The 21,613-nt window shown below is 37.9% G+C and overlaps 1 protein-coding gene across 2 annotated transcripts in view; it reads right to left on the bottom strand.

Annotated features, from left to right (window-relative positions):
• The window catches only part of CEP120 (centrosomal protein 120), a 40,654-nt gene extending 19,401 nt beyond the window's left edge, over positions 1-21,253 (bottom strand). Inside the window, exons 1-14 of one of the 2 annotated variants that reach the window (XM_060761969.2) lie at positions 20,948-21,253; positions 17,137-17,293; positions 16,149-16,263; positions 14,760-14,901; positions 13,107-13,255; positions 11,658-11,855; positions 8,742-8,969; positions 8,422-8,626; positions 8,003-8,171; positions 6,240-6,389; positions 4,947-5,129; positions 1,808-1,904; positions 1,576-1,728; positions 54-143 (exon numbers count right to left, since the gene is read on the bottom strand). In XM_060761969.2, coding sequence (XP_060617952.2) covers positions 54-143; positions 1,576-1,728; positions 1,808-1,904; positions 4,947-5,129; positions 6,240-6,389; positions 8,003-8,171; positions 8,422-8,626; positions 8,742-8,969; positions 11,658-11,855; positions 13,107-13,255; positions 14,760-14,901; positions 16,149-16,263; positions 17,137-17,293; positions 20,948-20,996 — 2,085 coding nt within the window. In that variant the 5' untranslated portion in view covers positions 20,997-21,253. Of the gene's footprint in view, positions 1-53; positions 144-1,575; positions 1,729-1,807; positions 1,905-4,946; positions 5,130-6,239; positions 6,390-8,002; positions 8,172-8,421; positions 8,627-8,741; positions 8,970-11,657; positions 11,856-13,106; positions 13,256-13,484; positions 14,062-14,759; positions 14,902-16,148; positions 16,264-17,136; positions 17,294-20,947 lie in introns of those variants that run through there. The other variant, XM_060761970.2, reaches the window with a different exon arrangement.
• Positions 21,254-21,613: the final 360 nt, after the last annotated feature.

The raw sequence follows: 21,613 nt of genomic DNA, 5'->3' as shown, positions 1-21,613 counted from the left end.
ACCCTAATAGTTTATTCATATATGAGAAATCTAAAAGGAAAAAAAAATCTTACTTTTTTCTTTACCAGTGCTTCCCTTTCTCGGTCCCTTTTTCTCCACTCCTCTGCAAGGGTCTGCATATGAGCCAGCTCCTTCTTCTTCAGCTACAAAGAAGAAACCATTTTAAGGGACTAATACAGAAACAGATAAAAAGACACCCAGCAATGAAATCAACTATAGAGATTGCAAGCAAAAATTAATGCTCAGATACAATGAACAGATTCCATAAAAACAGATTATCTTCTTTTTAGAATGTATTATGTCATAAACCAATTATGCCAGTTAGAATTTTGGAGTTGCACTTCCACGAGGCAAATGCTGTAATAGCTGATGTGTACCTCAAAACATCTGGATGACATTATGTTAAGAAAATCTGTTTTTTGTTTTTGACAACATTGTAACAATTGAGGTATATCCCAACAGACAAGAGGAGTCCGCCTCTCACTTAGAAGGGGTCAACTTTTGTGCTCAAGAATTGGTAATGCAGTAAATATTGTGAAAATACAAAAAAAAAAACATTTTTAAAGAAAAAAACCCCAGATCAGATAATTTTTCTAGCTTGCTGCCAATGTATGACTGAACATGTTTTCAGACTGATTGTCCATGGAATTAGTAGTCTATGAAATATTCCATCTATAACAGGCACCATCTTGTACATTTAACATTTAGTAATGTCTTTGGTAACAGACATGGTGAGCAGCAAAGCTGTTGCATATTTACTCACCTACATCTAAAGAACTGCATTTCAAAACAAAACAAGATCCCTTTCCCTATTCATCAATTTATTTAAAAGGTATCTTAAAAATCTACCACATATTTAGACCCATTCAAATATGTGTGGATGTGTGTGTTTGGAAGAGAAGGACGTGTCTGTTTGGCAAAGGGATGTCTCCACATTGCCATCACATCTGCTTGTTCCTGGTGAGATCAATCACAACTACAGTAATGTATGACTTGCATAGAACTAAACTGCCTTTCTGAAATGAGCTCTAGATGAGTCTTTGGAAATTATAACTGATCCAGAATGCATACCATGGATGCTCACTTATCTGAATTTGGTGCAATCAAGGAATGTAGGTCTCATAGACTTTTTCCGGGGGGGGGGGGGGGGGGATCTTGGATATATATTCTAAAGCCCCAAATAACTTGAGTCCAAACTATTTTGTTATATAATAGTATGTCTTTGTCTTGTGCATCCTTGCTGTGGCAGAGGCATGATGGATGGAACAAGAGGAAGGATCTCAATGGCCACATTTCAACAGCTGAATGCTAAGCTACTTGGGATCATGTTTTCTATCACTTGTACGCTGAAGACCCTCCTATTTAGGCAGGTGTTTTGTTGGTGACTTTTATATGAAGCTTTAATGTCATTTAATGCATTATAATGTCATACATAATTTTACTGAATTTATTATTGATTTTGAACATTTCAATACTGCCACTATGTATTCTCTTCTTATAAGTAAAAGTAAATGCTAATCCTTCTACAGAATGGATCCACAATTTGATTAGCAGTTATAGAAAGTGTAAAAGAACCTCATTCTCAAAAAGGTCTTCTTGTAGCTCCTTCCACATCTCCAATTCAAGTGCTGCTTTGTATTCCAGGGTTTCTCGTGGCTCTGGCTGTGCTTCGGTAGCATTGCGTGGCTGAGGTGGAGGGACTAGTGGTGGTTCATCTTTACCTAAACACTAAGTATGGAAATGATTTCAGACAAATTATCAATTACATTGCTTGCCTCTAAACAGAAAAAGATGTATTTCCACTTACATGAGAAGACTCAGACACCAGAACCTCATGCATTTTCACAAGCCCATAGTCTTCTAGAGTCACTGTGTATGAAAGGTCTGCAATCTTGTTGCTTGGCCTATAAGCAATATCCAAAACAAAATCATTCCTTCTTCATTCGAGACTGCAATACTGCTATACACTGCCATTCATTTGCATTGGAACAAATAAATTTAAAAGGAATTTGACGCTTAAAAAGACAATATATTACAGTAGCCTGGAACTACAGGGTGAGGCAGCATAACTTCCTTTTTTAAAATGCGCGCCATTCAGTCGGTTGAAGATGTAGCAGAGAACTAGTGGTCTCATTCGAGAGGCAGGAGTATAAAGTTTTGTCCTGACACAATTCAGTCGCCATCATGCGTTGGAACAGTGAGGAGCGTGCTTTTACCATTGAGGCCTACTTTTCGAGCGGATTTGGAGTGGCCGGCCTGCTCTCCAGGTTTGGCCCCTTGTGATTTTTTTCTATGGGGTTTTTTGAAATCCTATGTTTATGTGAATTGTCCAAGGACCCTACAAGATTTGAAGACCAACATCCAGGAAGAAATTGGCAACATAACACCTGCTATACTGGCAAGAGTCATGACAAATACCAGAAATCGGTTTACTCATTGTATGGAGAATGGGGGATGTCACCTACCTAATTTGATCTTCAAAACTACGTAAAACAAAATCTGATTCATACAATGGGTTTTATTAAGTTTTGAAAAAAGGAAGTTATGCTGCCTCACCCTGTATAAAGATCTTTTTTACTATAAAGCTTCACCTACAACTATGAATTCACCATCATTTACAACTGTATTTTCACTTATATGAAAAGGCACCCTCTACTAGAAAAAGTAAGCAGAAATATGTCTATTTCAGATTTGATTATAGAATAATAATAATAATGATCATCATCATCATCATCAATATTCCACCCTATCTCCCCAAAGAGACTCATGATGAGTGAAGCATTTTCTGGGAGTCCAAGACACAGAAAGATTCAAAATAGCTAAAGACACTCTTGAAGTTACCAAAACTTACCACAGTTCCATCTGAAAACATGGCACTAAAATATTCACTAAAAAACTTACTGTTCTGAAGAAAAGAACCCTGATAATTCTGAGGGGACTTTTCTTCACAGCCTAATCAACAAAGAATGTTGTGCTAGATGTGCTTAGCATATATTAAAGGGGGAGGGGAAGAGTCTGTTATCTATATCACTAACAAAATATATTACTCTTTCTTTAAGGGATCACATCTATTCCAAATTTGGTTTCTGTAGTCTGTATTCCTGAGGACTATATGACCTGTTATTCTTACTTATTGTTAACAGCTGGGTTTGCTCCTTCAGACCTTGTGCAAATTCACACAAGGTCTGAATGCTGCTTTCAACCTATTACTTTTCCCTACTGCATGGTTTTCTTCCCCTCGGGATCCCCCTCCCAAACAATTAATGAAGTACTACTGAGATTCAATTGCTGCTTCACTTTGGAAATTTCCAAGTTTGCTTAAGCTGTGCATTATCAGAATAAACTCATTCAAAAAGCCAATCTATGCAGAGTAGTGCTTTTTTAACAAAGGGTTTGTTTGAACTCAGTGTTTGTTTGTTTTTGTAGATCTTCAATGTGAGTAAAGTTTCAAAGTCAATATTTGCAACTCAGAGTACTGTAACCGCAAAGCCATACACAATTTGTCAAGTGTAGAGATAGGTTAGACACATCTAGATCAATCACTGCTTATAAAATAAATGTCTCTGACTCTTTCAAAATGGTCAAACTGTGATGAAAGAATAAAAAAGTGTCAAAAGTTTTTTTTAAAAAAATGAAGCAATATAAGTAGGTCCCATTTTAAAAGATTCTTACCTAATTTGATCTTCAAAACTATGTAAAACAAAACTTTAGGCATGCGCCTACATTATAATTTTTTTAAATTCTATTAAGCTTCCTCTTCTCCAGCTTGATATAAAGTCTAATTTAAACAGCATACCATAAAATAACACAAGATGCATCTAATTAGGGTACAGAATTTCCAATTTTTAAAATAAATCAACTAAACACAAATGACTGTTACTTCTTCATTCTATTAGTAAAACACATTGGACATGAAGTACTCAGGCCTATTAGGCTTTGAGCAGCACCATCTAGTGGCTACCAGAGCTAAAACAATTACAATGGTCTCGAGATACAAAATTTTAACATACTACAATGTTACTTTTCAATAAGAGAAATCTTACTTTGAAATGTATCTTTCTACTACTAGAAAATTGCGTAAGTCAATTTCCTGCTTCTGTGAAAGCATTGAATTTCAATCTATCAGGAAATAATGCTCAAAAGACAGAAAATTGCATTTGGCACATTTTTATACACACAAATGTGCCAAATACAAAAAGCGTCTGGAAATTTAACTGAGTACAGTAGAGTCTTGCTTATCCAACATAAACAAGCCGGCAGAATGTTGGATAAGTGAAAATGTTGGATAATACGGAGGGATTAGGGAAAAGCCTATTAAACGTCAAATTACGTTATAGTTTTACAAATTAAGCACCAAAACATGTTTTACAACAAATTGGCAGGAAAAGCAGTTCAATGCATGGTAATGTTATGTAGTAATTCCTGTATTTACGAATTTAGCACCAAAACAATGCAATGTATTGAAACAGCTGTGGACCAGGTGGGAGGCAGACTGTGTTGAATAATATAGAATATTGAATGAGTGAAAGCTGGATTGTGCTTCAAATTGTGCTTCAGTAGTTATATTTATATTTTTAATGTACCAAACATACCAAGTTTGTATGAAAATGTGACTCTATTTCCTGTGCTGGTCAATGACCGAAATAAATGATTTGATTTGATTTGGCTGGATAAGTGAGACTCTGCTGTATATCTTTTATATCTCTACCACAAAAGGATCTCCTAAACTATTCTGTCCACTGCCCTTTTATGAAATACAGAGACCAAATTAAAAAGTATCTACTTTGAAATATGGTGTCTTAGGGGTGAAAGAGTGAAATGTAAATGTGATCTAAAAATAAGTATCAAAATATGATTAATGCAAAAATATATTTCAGGAGATTATTCCAGTGTTAAACAGAACTGATTTTAACACAGGATGGATCATTTTTCAAAGCAAACCATACCCTTGTGCTGCTGTTATAGAGATTGTTTCACTGAAAGTCTGACGCCAGCACTGCTCCCCATTTGCTCCTAGAAAACGAGTTTTTTCTGTAGTCAAAACACTTGAAAGTTGGAGTCTTGCAACTCCTAGAAGCAAGTCTTTTGTTGTTTTATCCTTGTGCCACAGCTCCACCAGTAATGGTAACCTGAAACACGAAAATAATATAAACATCAGCTAGGAATCTGCATTTTTGTTCTAATTGACATATCATATCCCAAAAGACTTTTTAATATAAAGAACAAAACATATATAAACCCATAAACCGGGGCTCCTTACAGAGAGAGGTCAACCCTCCTGTTTAAGGAGCTCCACTGGCTGCCGTTTATTTTCCGAGCCCAATTTAAGGTGCAGGAGATTACCTACAAAGCCCTGAACGGTTTGGGACCATCCTACCTGCGGGACCGCATTTCCATCTATGAACCCACACGCTCACTCCGATCATCTGGAGAGGCCCTGCTCGTGATCCTGCCTGCGTCGCAAGCACGTTTGGTGGGGACTCGAGACAGGGCCTTTTCCGTGGCGGCCCCCCGACTCTGGAACATCCTCCCCAAAGACCTCCCCAAAGACTCTGGAACACCCTCCCCAAAGGCCCCTACATTGGCAGTCTTCAGAAAGAACTTGAAGACCTGGCTGTTCCGATGTGCCTTCCCAGATTAGGAAATCCCTATCACCAAGTCCTTAAGCACTTTACTAGAATTAAGATTGCTTTACACCGCACACTGCACTTGCCCTATAATGCCTTGTATACCACCTGTTCACACCAGCACTTTTAATCCTGTACCCATTACTTTGGCCCGGCCCAATTTTATTATGTCTTTGTTATTGTTTATTGCTTGTTGTTTATATTGCTGAATTGTTTTTAATTTGCTTTGGTTCTGTATTGTTATATTGTGTGTTGAGGCCTTGGCCTTTGTAAGCCACATCGAGTCCTTCAGGAGATGCTAGCGGGGTACAAATAAAGTTTAATAATAATAATAATAATAATAATAATAATAATTTTACACACTAGAAGCAAGCACCTCTATCCGACAACATTCAATTAATTAATCTGTTTACTTAATTAGACCGGTTATACTCTACCCCTTCATCCAAAAATGTTCCCTCAGCAGTTATAAGAACCCACTGAGAGGCTAATTCTGTGGTCAACTTCCACTGCTGTTCCCTGCTGTTTCAATACTGCCAGCAAGCTTTCCACAGACATAAATCGACACATATACAGATACGATTGTAAGTAATATCCCAGTACATATGCTACCTGAAAAAGGTATCCTGAAGCTGTTGGGGCATCGTTGCAAAATCAAATGCACAATAGGACTGAGGAAGAAACACTTCGGTGTTTTTTCTTACTTCCACGGGGGGATTTGTCATAATGGGAGCTGCACTGCCAAAAAATGGATATGAGTACCTATTGAGGATGAAAAATAATGAAATTTATTGTATATGGATCATATCTTCAAATTTTAAGTAAATACACTCCTAACAATCAAGACGTAATGATATGTAAGAACACAGAAATGATGGAAACTTAATCTAATTCAATATTTATTACTAATATTGGCATGAATTACTAACAAAACTGAATTGTCAATTTTCAAGGACATTAACTCTCTAAAATGAGCAATGAATGTCTATCAGGTGTAATAATCACAATATGGCAGTAGAGCATGAAGTGAGGCTTTTATTTTTAACAGGTTGGATTCAGAGAAAATAAGTGGCATTTTATATGATTTTACTGGCTTGGGCCTGTGACTGAGAATGTAGGTCATCATCATTATGAGCTATCATTTGTTCTCTCTCTCTCTTTCTGTGTCATTCCTCTTGTAACAGACAATAGTGGTTCTCTCAGTTGCTGGGAATGACCTTTTTGATCAATATTAAAAATCAAACATCTAGAACTAATAAAACTCAGTATTTAAAGGCATCACATTAGAAGTCAGAAAAGCTTCAATTTTCTATTTTTCTGCATCAAACAGAACTTCTACTTTGTATGTTTAACAATGTTCCAAACGCAGTAGATACCAGAGCCTGGTTGCTTTTCGTTTTCCTTTATCTTTTAAAAGCAAGGAAAGGAATACATGTAATATTAAAAACTGAAAATGCAGAGTTGTTGTCCAAACTGTCCACATTTCAGAAAAAGGGCCAAATAAACAACTGAATGCCAGATGGTCCAGTTAACCCAGACGTCCCTTTGTGCACCAAAACATTGTAATCATACATAATATCCATGAAATAGTACATTCTCAACTTGTATAAACTTGTTCACTTGATTTACACAGTCAGCTTGTATATCTCCTGGGTTTGGGAGCATAGGACCCCCATGAACATAATAAACTGCTAATAAAGAAAATGGTATGTTTTACCTGAGGTAAGACCCCTAGAAATTTCTAGGTCTTCCAGCATGACTCTATGGTCAACCTATGCTAGGCATTGAGCACAGAATCGCACTGGAAAAGCTAAGTATTCCCAGAGAAGTATTATCTCTAGAAATCCTTCACAGGATAGGAGGAAGTTGATCAGAGTCACACTGGAAAATTTAGAAGAAGACTATCCCTAAATTTTCATAGTTATATTCTAAGTTTGTAGAGCTTAATGGCATTTACAAGATGTGCAAACCGTGAAAGATTATCTTTCCCAAATATGTTATGCACATTCTCATGCCTAATTCCCAATAAGAAGCCAGAAACTCTCTTTAACAACTAAACAAATCTCCACTCTGGCAATCTCGTTAGGTGTTCTGATATTCTTTCTCTGAAAAAGTTTGGAAATCCATCAAATGCACCAATATCAGACTCAACCATCAGAAAAATATAAGAGGATACAAGAGATATAAACTGAACCTCAAAATGTTTAAGAGACAGCAATTACCTCTGAGTGTTACTACATAAACATGCTGCACCAGTAGAACATCTGAAGAGTATGTCATTAGAAACATGACACTAGTTAACAAAAAAGGCATGTAAACTGTATTTTTATCACCAAGTGAAGATTATTTGAAGGATCATCTAAAACACACGTTACCTTAACATGCAATTGACTGGAAACCCAGCATCTAGATTATGAATAGTCCTAAGGTCTAGTGAGAAGCAGAAATGGTGAGCGGCTGCTGGAACAGCAATTTTTGGCGCTGACATAGATTCAGAAGTATTGACGTGTTGATTCTGGGAAGCTGGTATTTGGGTATTCGACACTGGAAACAAAATGAACAAACTTTAAGAAATTATTTTACTTTCTGCTCTGTCAAGATAATGTATGCATGATGTTCTCCTAAGTTTTATATCACACAACCTAGCAGGTATGAATATGTGTGTTTATGCATTTGATATTATTCTACATGTGACTTATTTCAAGGATAATTTCAGAAAATTCCATGATAACAATATCTTAATAGTAGAGAACACGAAGTTTTCTGTGGAAATGAATATCTACTGAACTCCTACCTTTCTTCTGTGGCTTTGGATTTTTGTCATACTGAAGACTTTCTACTTCACTTTCAGTTGCATCCTCTTTTACAGGAGGAGAATGATGAATCTGGGCAGGTGTATTATGTAAATTGTTTTCAGGTCTCTTCTCTTGATCTTGCGTTGGAGACAATGCCTTTTTCACAGTCTCAGAATCAGCCTTTGCACCCATTTGGATCACAGGCTAAACAAAATGGAGTCTTTAATGAATATTAAAAGAACATTTTCATATTTACAAAACTTCTAATGTACTTCTGCAGTAAAAGGTAAACTGAAACTACAGAAGGAATGAGTTCTACCTGTGAGACTCTGCTATCTTTCTGCAGAGATACTGATACTCCAACAGTGGGTGCCATATCCAAAGGCATCGGGGGAAGTTTCTGCCGAGCTCTATTGGGTGGGACAAGAATGAATGCGCCTTCAATAGCTACTGGATGTTGATGGATTTCCACATTTCCTTTCTTCAGCAAGCCAGTTAGAAGTACTTCAGTGCTTCCGAGAGACTGATCCCCACAGCAAAGGTGGATCTATTTTACAAAAATATCTTTAAAATAACTGTGCTCTTTAAAATAACTGAGCTAGACATCAGAAAGCATATACAACAATAACATTTATGCCAAACCAGAACATCAAAGAGGGACCTAGATAGTTTGCCCACCACTACAAATATATCTTCCAAAGAGCTGATAGGCTCTTTATAACAGTGCTTCTCAACCTTCCTAATGCTGTGACCCCTTAATACAGTCCCTCACGTTGTGGTGACCTTCAACCATAATTTTTTTTGTTGCTATTTCATAACTGTAATTTTGCTACTGCCATGAATTGCAATGTAAATATCTGATATGTATGATGTATTTTCATTCAAATACCCGATATGCCTAAATTTGAGGTTTGGGGGGGGGGGGGGGGAGGTGGGTTGATTTTGTCATTTGGGAGTTATAGTTGCTGGGATTTATAGTTCACCTTCAATCAAAAAGCCCCTTGAAGCTCACCAACGATAGAATTGGGCCAAACTTCCCAAACAGAACCCCCATGACCAACAGAAAATACTGGAGGGATTTAGGAGGAATTAACAGTGATTTAGGGGAGATGTAGTTCACCTACATCCGGAGAGCACTGTGATCCCAAACAACAATGAATACTGCTGAGCCTCTCTCAGTCCCACGTAACACGGGCACTTCTTCCCCTGCCTTGAAGGCACTTGCTAGTGCCAGCCTTCCCCCAGCCTTGCATGCTCTCCCTCGCATGCACACCATGCTGTCATGGGCCAAGCATGCTTGCTCTCCCCTCTCCCTCTTGGAGTCTCAGAAACAGTCCTCCCCTTGGCTGAGAGGCCAGCTGAGAGGCTGGCCATTCACAGAAAGAGAAGGGCTTTTGGTCTGTTTCCAAGAAGGATGATAAAGGCAGGCAGAGAGATCTTCAGCCTTCTCCTAAGACCGTCAGAAATATGTGTTTTCTGATGGTCTTTGGCAACCCCTCTGAAACCTTCTCGCGACCCCCCCAGGGGTACCGACCCCCAGGCTGAGAAACACTGCTTTAGAAGATATATTTGCAGTGGTGGGCAAACTGCCTAAGTCATAAAACCTTCATTGGATTATTGTCAGATTCTAATCATTCAGTGACTGCTGTATCACTCAAAGACTCTGATTTTCAAAGTTAAAGCTTTGCATCTCTTCCTGACCATGTTATAAATTATTAAAAGGCATAACCCACAATAGAAAGCAACTTCCAAATGATCTGGAGTTTGAAATTTTAGATTCATGGGTTTTATAGTGCACATAGATTTTGTTGGGGAAACCTTGTACATTTACTATGCAAGTTTATGTGGAAATGTTTGCACCTTGGTTATATGCAAGAGTGGAATGCTATGTTTTCCAGGTGTAAAATGTTGGTATATATGGCACAGGAGGTTATGATTAGCTATCAACTATTGAGGGATTAATATCAACTGCATGTTCTGCCCCCCTTTTTTGCTCTGAACATACAAGAAACCAGTGTGGCACAGTCCTTCTGTTTTGAACAGGGATTTGAGAGCCCCTTGTTGAAGAGCTCACTGAATAAAGCAGTGGTTCCCAACCTGTGGTCCGTGGACCACCAGTGGTTTGCAAGAACGAAAATATGGTCTGCGGCCTCACCACTGCCTCAAAACCACGCAGCAACCCTCTTATAGTGCCAAAGCAACGGGGATGTCATGAGGGGAGAGGCTGACTCCTCATGAAAGATTACACTACCAACAGCTCTAGATTACTAAATGTGGTTTTCTGTGGGCGAGCAGATGGTGACTACTGGATGGCATATGTTCTTTATCAGAGATTAGAGCTTATGTGGTCTATCCAATGTAATTTTCTGAATCAGCACTCCAAATAATCAAACCAAATCAAATCTAAAGGTGACCAAAAACTGATTCGTAACCCTTTTGGAGAGTTGGAGAGTAGTCCCCTGATCAAGGTGGTTCCCCGTCAAGTCATCCCTGGTCAAATAAAGGTTAGGAACCACTGGAATAAAGAAACTCAGTTAGTGGCCCTGTTTCTTTGGGTTTTTTGTTTTGTTTTGTTTTGTCGTGTCAGGAATGACTCCTGGTGTGAGAGAATTGGCCATCTGCAAGGATGTTGCCCAGGGGACGCCTGGATGATTTTGATGTTTTTATCATCCTTGTGGGAGGCTTCTCTCATGTCCCCGCATGAGGAGCTGGAGCTGATAGAGGGAGCTCATCTGCCTCTCCCCGGATTCGAACCTGCGACCTGTCGGTTTTCAGTCCTGCCGGCACAGGGGTTTTACCCACTGCGCCACCGGGGGCTCCTGTTTCTTTGTTAAACCAAAGTTATTGTGAGAATAAAGAAGAGAATAGCTCATTAGACGAAAGGCAGGACTAAAACAACTATTAATAAAGAAAAAATGACCATTTTCTGCTGCTCTACTACCAGTGTAACAGACCTTTTTTCTTCCTCTGTGTAACCCATTATGCTTCCCAAAAGCTGTATTCCATTTTTTTCTAGTACAGATTTTGGTATGCAAGAGAAGTGTATTGGTCTATCCTACTCTGGCTGATAGAAGGATATCTGCCAGCAAAGCATCCTCTTAGATTTTGACTTCATCATTTTATTTTCTTAATAGGTGGCTTCAAACTGCAAAAACAAAACAAAACAAAACACAACACAACACAACAAAACAAAATAAACCTAGAAATGAGTAACGGAGGACTCATTGTTACTTACCTGCAACTTTGAATGAGACAAAAAATACGCTCTTAAAACCTCGATGCTGCTGCGTATTTTAACAGATGCTCTCTCTGGCTCAAAGTTTGGATTGATTAAGTCAGTAAATGGTTCATTGGTAACATCATTGCCCAATAGTGAGTAGTAGAAGAAAAATTCAGGTTGCCGTTCTGGAAGTTTCATTGTGGTTGGTATTAGCTATTATAATCAAAGAGAAGAAAACAAAACAAACTACAGCTCCTCAAATATATTCAGCAGCATTTCTAACACAAACATGATAAAAGCTGGCCCAGATGGGGGGTGGGAAGAGCAGTGGGTGGGAAGATTCAAGGGGAAACTACTGATTTATACTGAAAATGAAAGTACAAACCAAACCTGCAATTTAGTTACAAAAACCGTAAATAGTTGGTTTATACTATTTATAAAATGTGATGGTTTGTACTATAATGTATTGTTAGCTATATGATCTTCAGTAATAAAAATGGGAAAAACATAAAGAAACATGTAATAAGGAATGTTGTTTAAGCATTTAAATATTTTACACACGACATAGGCAACAATAGGGTCTGGCAATGTCAAAATAATCAGAACAAAGACACCTTGCTCATTTAGCGAGGTTGCTCCAATCAAGAGAGCACAACTATGATTTCCGAGACCTATTTAATTTTTTTTATTGGAGCCATCAAATATATAACACAGAACCAGAAAAGTTATTAAGCACAACCAACTGTATCACATCTTCTACGTATCTAGAATCTGCAATATCTATCCGAAGCTTGGAAGTAAAATAATGATCTTATATGCTTATATTTTTTGCAGTAATAAGGATATAGGTCATGTTTTTCTTTTTCTTTTAACAATAACACTTTGTGGTATTTTGTACTTGACATTTCAAAAAGGCTCATTTTTAAAAGCCGTTTGAAGGGAATTTTTTGACATTTTCTATTTTTAAGATCAACAACAGCCTGACATTAGAAAAATGGTACTTTAATATAATGGGTAACAGTAACATGATGCACATATGTATTACTTATTTAAATATTTATATGCTGCCTTTATTCCAAGATCTCAGGGAAGCTTACAATAAAATCAACTTTAAAAATAAAGAGCTTGATTCAAAAAATAGATTAAGTTTCTCAGTTTAAAAACAGACAATTTAAATCAATCCTGTATCATAAAGAACTTACAGCCAGGATAATATCAGTTTGGTCCAGAGGCTTTACTAAAAACTCTATAATTTTGATGTTAGTACTAATTGGGCTTCTAGAAAAAGGGAATTCCAAACTGGAATGCCACTATAAAGACCCTACACCTACACACAGACAAACATAATGACTAACATTAACATATTAGCTATTTTCAGGAATTTCCATCTCAAGTACTACCAGAATTCAGACCCTGAGGCGAAAACAAGCAACTTGTATCGAGAGGGTGAATCAGTATTGTTACCTGTTCTAATCGTGTGGCAAATGCAATAGTAACAGACAAAATGAAACAATCTCTGCAATATTCTGCTGGTCCAATTTGATGATATCCTTCTTCCTCATTCAGCACTGCTCTAAGATTCTTGGGATCCAATCCAGGGAGTTTCAAAGGTACTTTAAAAATATAAAATAATTTTTAAAATGTAGTATTTGCTAACATCAAGTATGTAAATGATCCAAAAGCTGTTTTAACAATGGAGCTATTATATTATATATTAAAAACTATCTGAAGAAATTATATAGCTTAACATTATTCTGTTCTTTCGACCTATTAGCTAGAAAAGTAAATCATAACTAGTAAGGCATAATTAGAAAACAAAACAGAGATGAAAGTAAAACTTACCATTTACAACACTCCACTGAGGATGTACTTTACTAATCTTGACCAAAGAATGTAAAACAGCTTCAAGATAGAAAATCAATTGGAAAATCAAGGTGAAAGATGAAAACATAAGCTTAACTAGGATACCTGTAAGTGATAATTTCTCCTAGGCTTTACTTCAGTAGCAAGGACTGATCTTTATTTTATTTTTAAAGAAAGGAATATTATTACACATAAACAGGGGAAATAAGAAAAGGGAAAAGAAAATGACAGAATAGAAAAGAAAGGATGAGTAGGCATGAACACAAAATCTAGTTGTTCAAAATCTTATAAGCAATATCTGTTTTTAAAAACAACTCCACTTGAAGTTCAATTTTTTCCACATATAATAAACAGACCCAAATACATCCAGTCCTTGTCAATCATTCCAATATTTTGTAATACAAGATGTTGGAAGCAGGGAATGGAAACCCTGGCATGTTCTCAATTTAAGTACCAAATGTCAACATCTATGAAACTTTATTGATCTTCAGGAAGTATTGTGACAACCACCTAAACAGAGCAGTTTACCACCTTGTATAGAATAAACACCTTTATATATATATATATATATATATATATATATATATATATATACACACACACACACACACCCCAATTTAACTTAAAAATGAGAAAAGACAGCATCCTAAAAAGACCAAAAAAGTAAAGGTTTCCCCTGACATTAAGTCTAGTCATGTCTGACTCTGGGAGGTGGTGCTCAACTCCATTTCTAAGTCAAAGAGCTGGCAATTGATTATGAAAGTGAGAAATCAAATATTTCAGGGCCAGAGATGACAGACCTCAAACTTGTAGGACCTAGGATTAACTGGTAAGGGCTAGCAACTTAGTCAGGACAACAATAGGGCCTGACTAAATTAGGAAGTGTGTTCCACTATGTCCCTATTGTAGTCCTTTCTATAATTAGGAAGTGTGTTTCTAGACAAATGTTTAGCCTCAGCATTCAATTTCTGAACTGACAAGTTTGGCAAACAGACATAGTAAAACAAAATAATTTTGAAAACCTGCCAATAATAAAAAATAATTCTGCCATAGTTCACCAATAATTTTCATGATACTATTGGCCAGTGGTGGTGAACCCTGCTCCCTGCCCTACTCCCCACCATGGTTTGGGCTCTCTGTCTCTAAAAGGTTCGCCATCATTGCTATAGGTTCTTCAGATTTTACATAAACAACAATCCCTACAAATGTCAAGAATGCAACAGTGTTTGTTAAAGATTTCATTATTCTACTAACCTGTTACATCTCTAGGGGGTGCTTCCTTAGCTTTAAAACCATCCACAGGTGCTTTGGTATCGGTCTCTAACGTTAGACTTAGTTGTAGTTCCGATTTAAATTTTGTGTATTTATTGCTGAGTAGAGGATACCACTTTGGTGGCTGTAAGATTTCATTTCAAACAAAAAGTTGGGGAAATGTGCATATTAAATAATAAACATCCAATAGTTATAAAATATTTTCAAGATATATAATTCTTATTAGTCATGTTACATAATAATAACAACAACAACTTTATTTCTCGACCACCCTCTCTCCCCGAAGGGACTTTTTTGTGTTTACACACAAAAAAAGGCAAACATTCAATGTCTCAAATGAGTATACACATCAAAAATAATACAGGATATTGAACAGTAATAACATAAACTTACACACACAAAAGGTAAACATTCAATGTCTCAAATGAGTACATACACATCAAAAATAATACAGGATAGTGAACAGTAATAACGTAAACTTACAACACAAGAATTAAGCATCAAAATTAAAATAAAACAGAAACAATCCAAAAAGACATAATAAACTAAAACATGAGTAAACAGAAGAAAACCATCAATTGCTTTAACAGCAGCAGCAAAATAAATAAATAAATAAATAAATAAATAAAAAATAAACCAGTCTGCTACCACACAGAAAACAAGCTAATAATGTTTTGGACTGGCCTTCTCTCTGATATGCCATATTGCTATAAGTAGAGGCTCAATATTTAATAAAGCACTGGGACTATATGAATCTCCAAATACTGCTAGAATCTAACTCCCATCAAAACAGCCCACTGTGATAGATGTTGGAAATTACAGTACAACATTATTTAGAGCACTGCTTTGTAAACTGTAGGTTCCGACCCCAAATGGGGTCCCCTTAGCTCAATATTGGGGTCACAACAAATGTGGCAACAATAAAAAGTTTCTGGATGCCACCTATTCACACAAGTCTGTTAAGAAACAACATGCAGTGTTTACAGTGAACTCTGTAGAAAATACTTCAGCTATATTCCACAAAAAGGAAAATCAGCCAGATTAGCAAGGCTTACAAATGCTGATTTATCATCAGTAAATGTCTGATCTGATACCTATTTTATCTACTTACATACCTGGGGTCATGTAAAAATATCTCAGGTGAAAAAGGGTCATGAGTGGAAAAAGTTTAAGAAGTCCTGATTGACAGAGCCACAAGTTACCAGTCCCAATTTTATTACAGTCAAACAGTATCAACCATATAGCAGTTGATCACTATAGTGAAAAATTAAGTATAGAAATCTACTGTACGTTCAGTATATTATCTGAATCTAAGAAAATGGGGAACATTTAATAGGGATCATATTTTCAATATGATATCTTTAATAATACCTGCTTCTTCTCTTGAGCAGTTCTTAAATCAAGTATAACATAACCTATACTGTCCTTGGCTGCAGCTGAAGAATCCACAGCAAAACACTGCAGCTTTATAGGCGTACGTTGTAATCTGGAAGAACATAAAAATACAATCCAGGAAGAAGAAGGATTAATACTGTGTTTACTACCTTCTGGTTCCCCAATTTTATAAGGTTCATTTGTGTGTGTGTGTGTTTATGTATGTATGTATGTGTGTGTGTGTGTGTGTATATGTGTGTGTGTATATATATATATAAACAAACAAACAAAGTAAGCTTTGGACATGGAGTGGATTTTAAACATGATACTTTTATATGATTAAAATGAGTAGCACCAAAAACAAAACAAGTAGCACCAATTTCTTTGCATGAATTATGGAACTTTATCAATTAACAATAAATATATGCATGAAAATTTCTAATCTATTAAATGGGCTCAATGTGCTTAATGACAACCAAATATCAACCCAATCCAGACATGGTGAACTCAATACATGAGTAGGGGAAAGAACATTCACCCTGCCCTGCTCCTTACAGTTCCCCTCATGTGGAGGGGCATTTTGATTGTGTCCTCATGTGAAGAGTTCTCTGGAAAAGATAGCTTTTACTATGTATAAAAAGCTTCCTCTGCAATTTACTAGTCCCATGAAGGGATAGGATACCATCTGAAAATGTATTTTCTTGACAGAATGTCGGATGCTACCATGTTGCCATGCTTTCACGTGTCTTTTATAAACACTAAACAGGAATAATCTGTTTTTGGACATGTCAAAATATGGGGCACATAGATTGCTACATAAGAAAACAATCTGAACCTTTGTTCGCAAAGCTGTATCAAATGGAAGCATAAAAGGTGATTTTTTAAAAATTCTAGCAGAACATTGAGGAAAATTATATAAGCAAAACCCAACAAACATAAGTAATCAAATAAAATCACATAATTCAGAAACCAATGAAAAACTAACCTGTGTTGATGAAGTGCTTTCCTGTCAAGTTCCCAAGCTAATTCTGTTGCAAATTCAGGTTGATCAGTATGTTCTACTGGGTCCGTAGCTAAAAGTTCACCATCAAATTTTGCCTCCACTACCAACATATGCTTGGGACGTTTAGGAAAATAACGCCCTAGAAAAGAAAAATACATGTGCCTGGAAATTCTCGTATGAAACAGACAATTTAATAATAGAACTTAACAAGACTGCTTACAGTTATCACAAATACCTAGGAATTTTATATAATTTAAGTCAAATATTCCAAAATTATTTATGAGAAAACAAAGGATGTTTATTCTGATGTTTGTGGAAACATCAACTGGTAAGAAAATATCAAAATGCAACTAGGCAAATGAATACAATACAGATCTTTTCTGCTGGATACATTAGCACAGACGAATGCTATGTACTTTGTGAGTCCAACTTTATATTATTGTTTCCAACCACAACTACATTTCCCATCAAGTTCAGAACTAGACTGCCAAGCAAGCAACATTCTCTAAAGTTACCTTTTAATGAATATAATAAAATTCTAGGGGAAAGATCTGTGAAAAACACCCACAGATATAAGGACTACTCATAAAACTTGAGACCTTTCAACAAGTCCAAGATATCCTAGACAATGCAAAAATGGATTCCCGGTGCTTAGTTCTATCTCTGGATACTATTTTTGAGCGTGTTTATGTCAAATTTCAAGTTTCCTGAACTGAGAACTATCTGTAGGGATTACTGTATTCACCAGTAAAAATGCCAAAATCATGTTCTCTTGTGCTGTTCTGTACTGGGGAAAAAACTTCTGCTGTACCAACTCGGTATTAGATTACCAAAACCTGACTCAATTACAGTGTTAACAGCTGTAATGCCATTGTTTGTGCATGAGTAACCCTACTCCTCATATGCTTAAATGACTTGAAATAAATAGTACATTTTTCCATATCTATTTACATCTTTCACTTACCCTCGTATGCTGAAGTATATATCTTAAGTCGATCTCATCACCTGAACCTTTATTACAGGAACAAGAGATTGTAGGGCAAACAATGTTACGTTTGGGTGCTTTCGCCCCAACCAAAACATTTGTGGTAATTGAACTGACAATATTTAACCTCTTTAAAAATATATTAAATGTACTCAGATCTTGTGTGGGTGTGGGTGTATTATTTAAGGTATATTTCATGGCAGTTCAGACTTGAGGATATAACTTTAATTGTAGCACGTGTTCAATGGGCACAAAACATGAGTTATTTCAGTTGATGTAGGCATACAGAAAATCTCCCAATTTTCCAGAAAATATTTTAAAGCAATGATTCTCACTGAAAAACATGTCAACACTCCCAAAGATGCCTCAATAAAAAAACACTACATTGCTTATTTTTATTATTCCCAGCAAGCTGTTACCATGGCAAAGGATTCATGGACTTGCAGTGAAAATAACCTTTTCAATGATGTAGCTATTTATAATGTATTTTGAGGTGCTGGATTCTACAAACACAATAAAAAGACACGTAGTTCTTTCACAAAGCCGACATTCGTAATCAATTCAGCTATTTTAAGTGCCAGTGCTGATATTTTAGCACAATTTTATTTAGTGCTTTCAAACAGGTTTCTGTGTTTCTTATCTGCAAATAAGTCTTTTGAAAATCTATTAGAAAAATGCATTATTTTCGTACTCCTTACTCCTTAGAGAAATGCCATATATTACAAATAAAAAACAGGGAGGACGTGTTCATAATGGAGCAAATCTGAGGTTATTTTGGAATTAAAATGCCAAACCCATAAAAATCAGTTTTTTTAAAAAGTTTTAGAGCTCAGTAACTGTGTACAAGAAAGTGGTGTTTCCCTAACTTTAGTCTTCCAGGCAACTTGAAGCAAAGATACAGAACAGGGGGCACCTGGCTCGACAGCAGTATATGTGAAAAAGATCATGGTGTCCCCATGGACACCAAGTTACACATGAGCCAACAATGCGATATGGCAGCTAAAAAAAAACCAATGGAAGTTTGTCCTGCATAAATAGTATAGTGTATAGATCCAAGGAAATCATGCTACCTCTAAATTTTGCCTTGGTCAGACCACAACTGGAATACTGTGTCCAATTCTGGCCACCACAATTGAAGGGAGATGTTAACAAGCTGGAACGTGTCCAGAGGAGGGTGACTTAAATGATCAAGGGTCTGGAGAACAAGCCCTATGACGAACAGCTTAAAGAGCCTGGGCATGTTTAGCCTGCAGAAGAGAAGGCTGAGTGGCGGCAGAAAAAGCCAATGGGATTTTGACCTGCATCAATAGGAACATAGTGTCTAGATCTAGGGAAGTCATGCTACCCTTCTATTCTGCTTTGGTTAGACCACACCTGGAATATTGTGTCCAATTCTGGGCACCACAATTCAAGAAAGATATTGACAAGCTGGAATGTGTCCAGAGGAGGGTGACTAAAATGATCAAGGGTCTGGAGAACAAGCCCTATGAAGAGTGGCTTAAGGAGCTGGGCATGTTTAGCCTGAAGAAGAGAAGGCTGAGAGGGGACATGATAGCCATGTATAAATATGTGAGAGGAAGCCACAGGGAGGAGGGAGCAAGCTTGTTTTCTGCTTCCCTGGAGACTAGAACGCGAAACAATGGCTTCAAACTACAAGAAAGGAGATTCCATCTGAACATGAGGAAGAACTTTCTGATTGTGAGAGCTGTTCAGCAGTAGAACTCTCTGCCCTGGAGTGTGGTGGAGACTCCTTCTTTGGAAGCTTTTAAACAGAGGCTGGATGGCCATCTGTCAGGGGTGATTTGAATGCAATATTCCTGCTTCTTGGCAGGGGGTTGGACTGGATGGCCCATGAGGTCTCTTCCAACTCTTTGATTCTATGACAGGATAGCCATGTATATATATGTGAGGGGAAGTCATAGGGAGGAGGGAGCAACTTGTTTTCTGCTGCCCTGGAGACTGGGATGCAGAACAATAGCTTCAAACAACAGGAAAGAACTTCCTCATTGTGACAGCTGTTCAGCAGTGAAACTCTATGCCAGTGATTCTCAACCTGTGGGTCCCCAGATGTTTTGGCCTTCAACTCCCAGAAATCCTAACAGCTGGTAAACTGGCTGGGATTTCTGGGAGTTGTAGGCTAAAACACCTGGGGACCCACAGTTTGAGAACCACTGCTCTATGCCCTGGAGTGTGGTGATGGCTCCATATTTGGAGGCTTTTAAACAGAGGCTGGATGGTTAACTGTCGAGGGTGATTTGAATGTGATTTTCCTACTTCTTGGTAGGGGGTTGGACTGATGGCCACTTCTATGATTCTATGAAGCATGCCCGATTGAAATCAACTGGACTTTCACTTGAGAAGGAAGATATCATCATGTATTCATTTTCATCTCTAGTTGAAAAACATTGCTAGTAGCCTGGAAAACAGGGAAAATCCTGTACTGCCAAGATTAAAAAACACAACAACAAGCGAAATAGATTCCCAGGATTCCAGTTTCTAGGAAAAGATCGACACCAGGCATGGGCAAACTTGGGCCCTCCAGGTGTTTTGGACTTCAACTCCCACCATTCCTAACAGCCTCAGGCCCTTTCCTTTCCCCCCTCAGCCGCTTAAGCGGCTGAGGGGGAAAAGGAAGGGGCCTGAGGCTGTTAGGAATGGTGGGAGTTGAAGTCCAAAACACCCGGAAAGCCCAAGTTTGCCCAAGCCTGGTCTACACTGTAAAAATAACCTAGTTTGACACCAGTTCGGGGTTCTTCATCAATAGAGATGGGGGGGGGGGGGAAGAGATGGACATTCGCCCTGTTTTACCTTCCAGGACAGAAACCACAACTAGAAGCGGGTCGGCCTTGGTCCCCATCTTTCCCTCGGGGCCTGTTCGCACAGAAAGGCCGCTGGACTCTCCGCAGGCCGAAGGGAGGCCGCCTGCCTTGCCTTGCCCCTCTCCCCGCCCGAGGAAGAGGAGGAGGAGGCCCTACTCCGCCTTCCCGCTGCTCCAGGCTCCTTTCGCGCCTCACATTCAACTCCAGCCGCCGCTTAGCAACGCAGCGGCGTCAGGCTCCCCGGAAGGTAGCGGAGCACAAAGACCGACACCGGTGGGGAAAGAGCGGCGCTTCCGGACGACACCGTCACTTCCGGTTATTCAATCCTTTCCTCATTCCCACGTTGAGGCTGGAAGTAAGGACTGGGCTAGCAGCAGCGCCACCTGTCGGTCAGAAGGAGGAAAGGATTCCATAGTTGTACATATTCAAACAGGAAGAATAAAGGGAGAGTGGTTCTCAGCCTGGGGTCCCCGGATGTTTTTGGCCTTCAACTCCTAGAAATCCTAACAGCTGGTAAACTGGCTGGGATTTCTGGGAGTTGTAGGCCAAAAACATCTGGGGACCCCAGGTTGAGAACCCTCCCACATAGCCCTGTATCCCAGAATATCAAGGCATAAAATCCCACATTATCTGAGTGTGAGATAACACAGTTAAA

Source organism: Anolis sagrei, chromosome 2 (genome assembly GCF_037176765.1).
Source record: "Anolis sagrei isolate rAnoSag1 chromosome 2, rAnoSag1.mat, whole genome shotgun sequence".
Classification (NCBI taxonomy): domain Eukaryota; kingdom Metazoa; phylum Chordata; class Lepidosauria; order Squamata; family Dactyloidae; genus Anolis; species Anolis sagrei.
The sequence above is the reverse complement of the archived record's forward strand: the minus strand, read 5'-3'. Positions and strand labels throughout refer to the sequence as shown.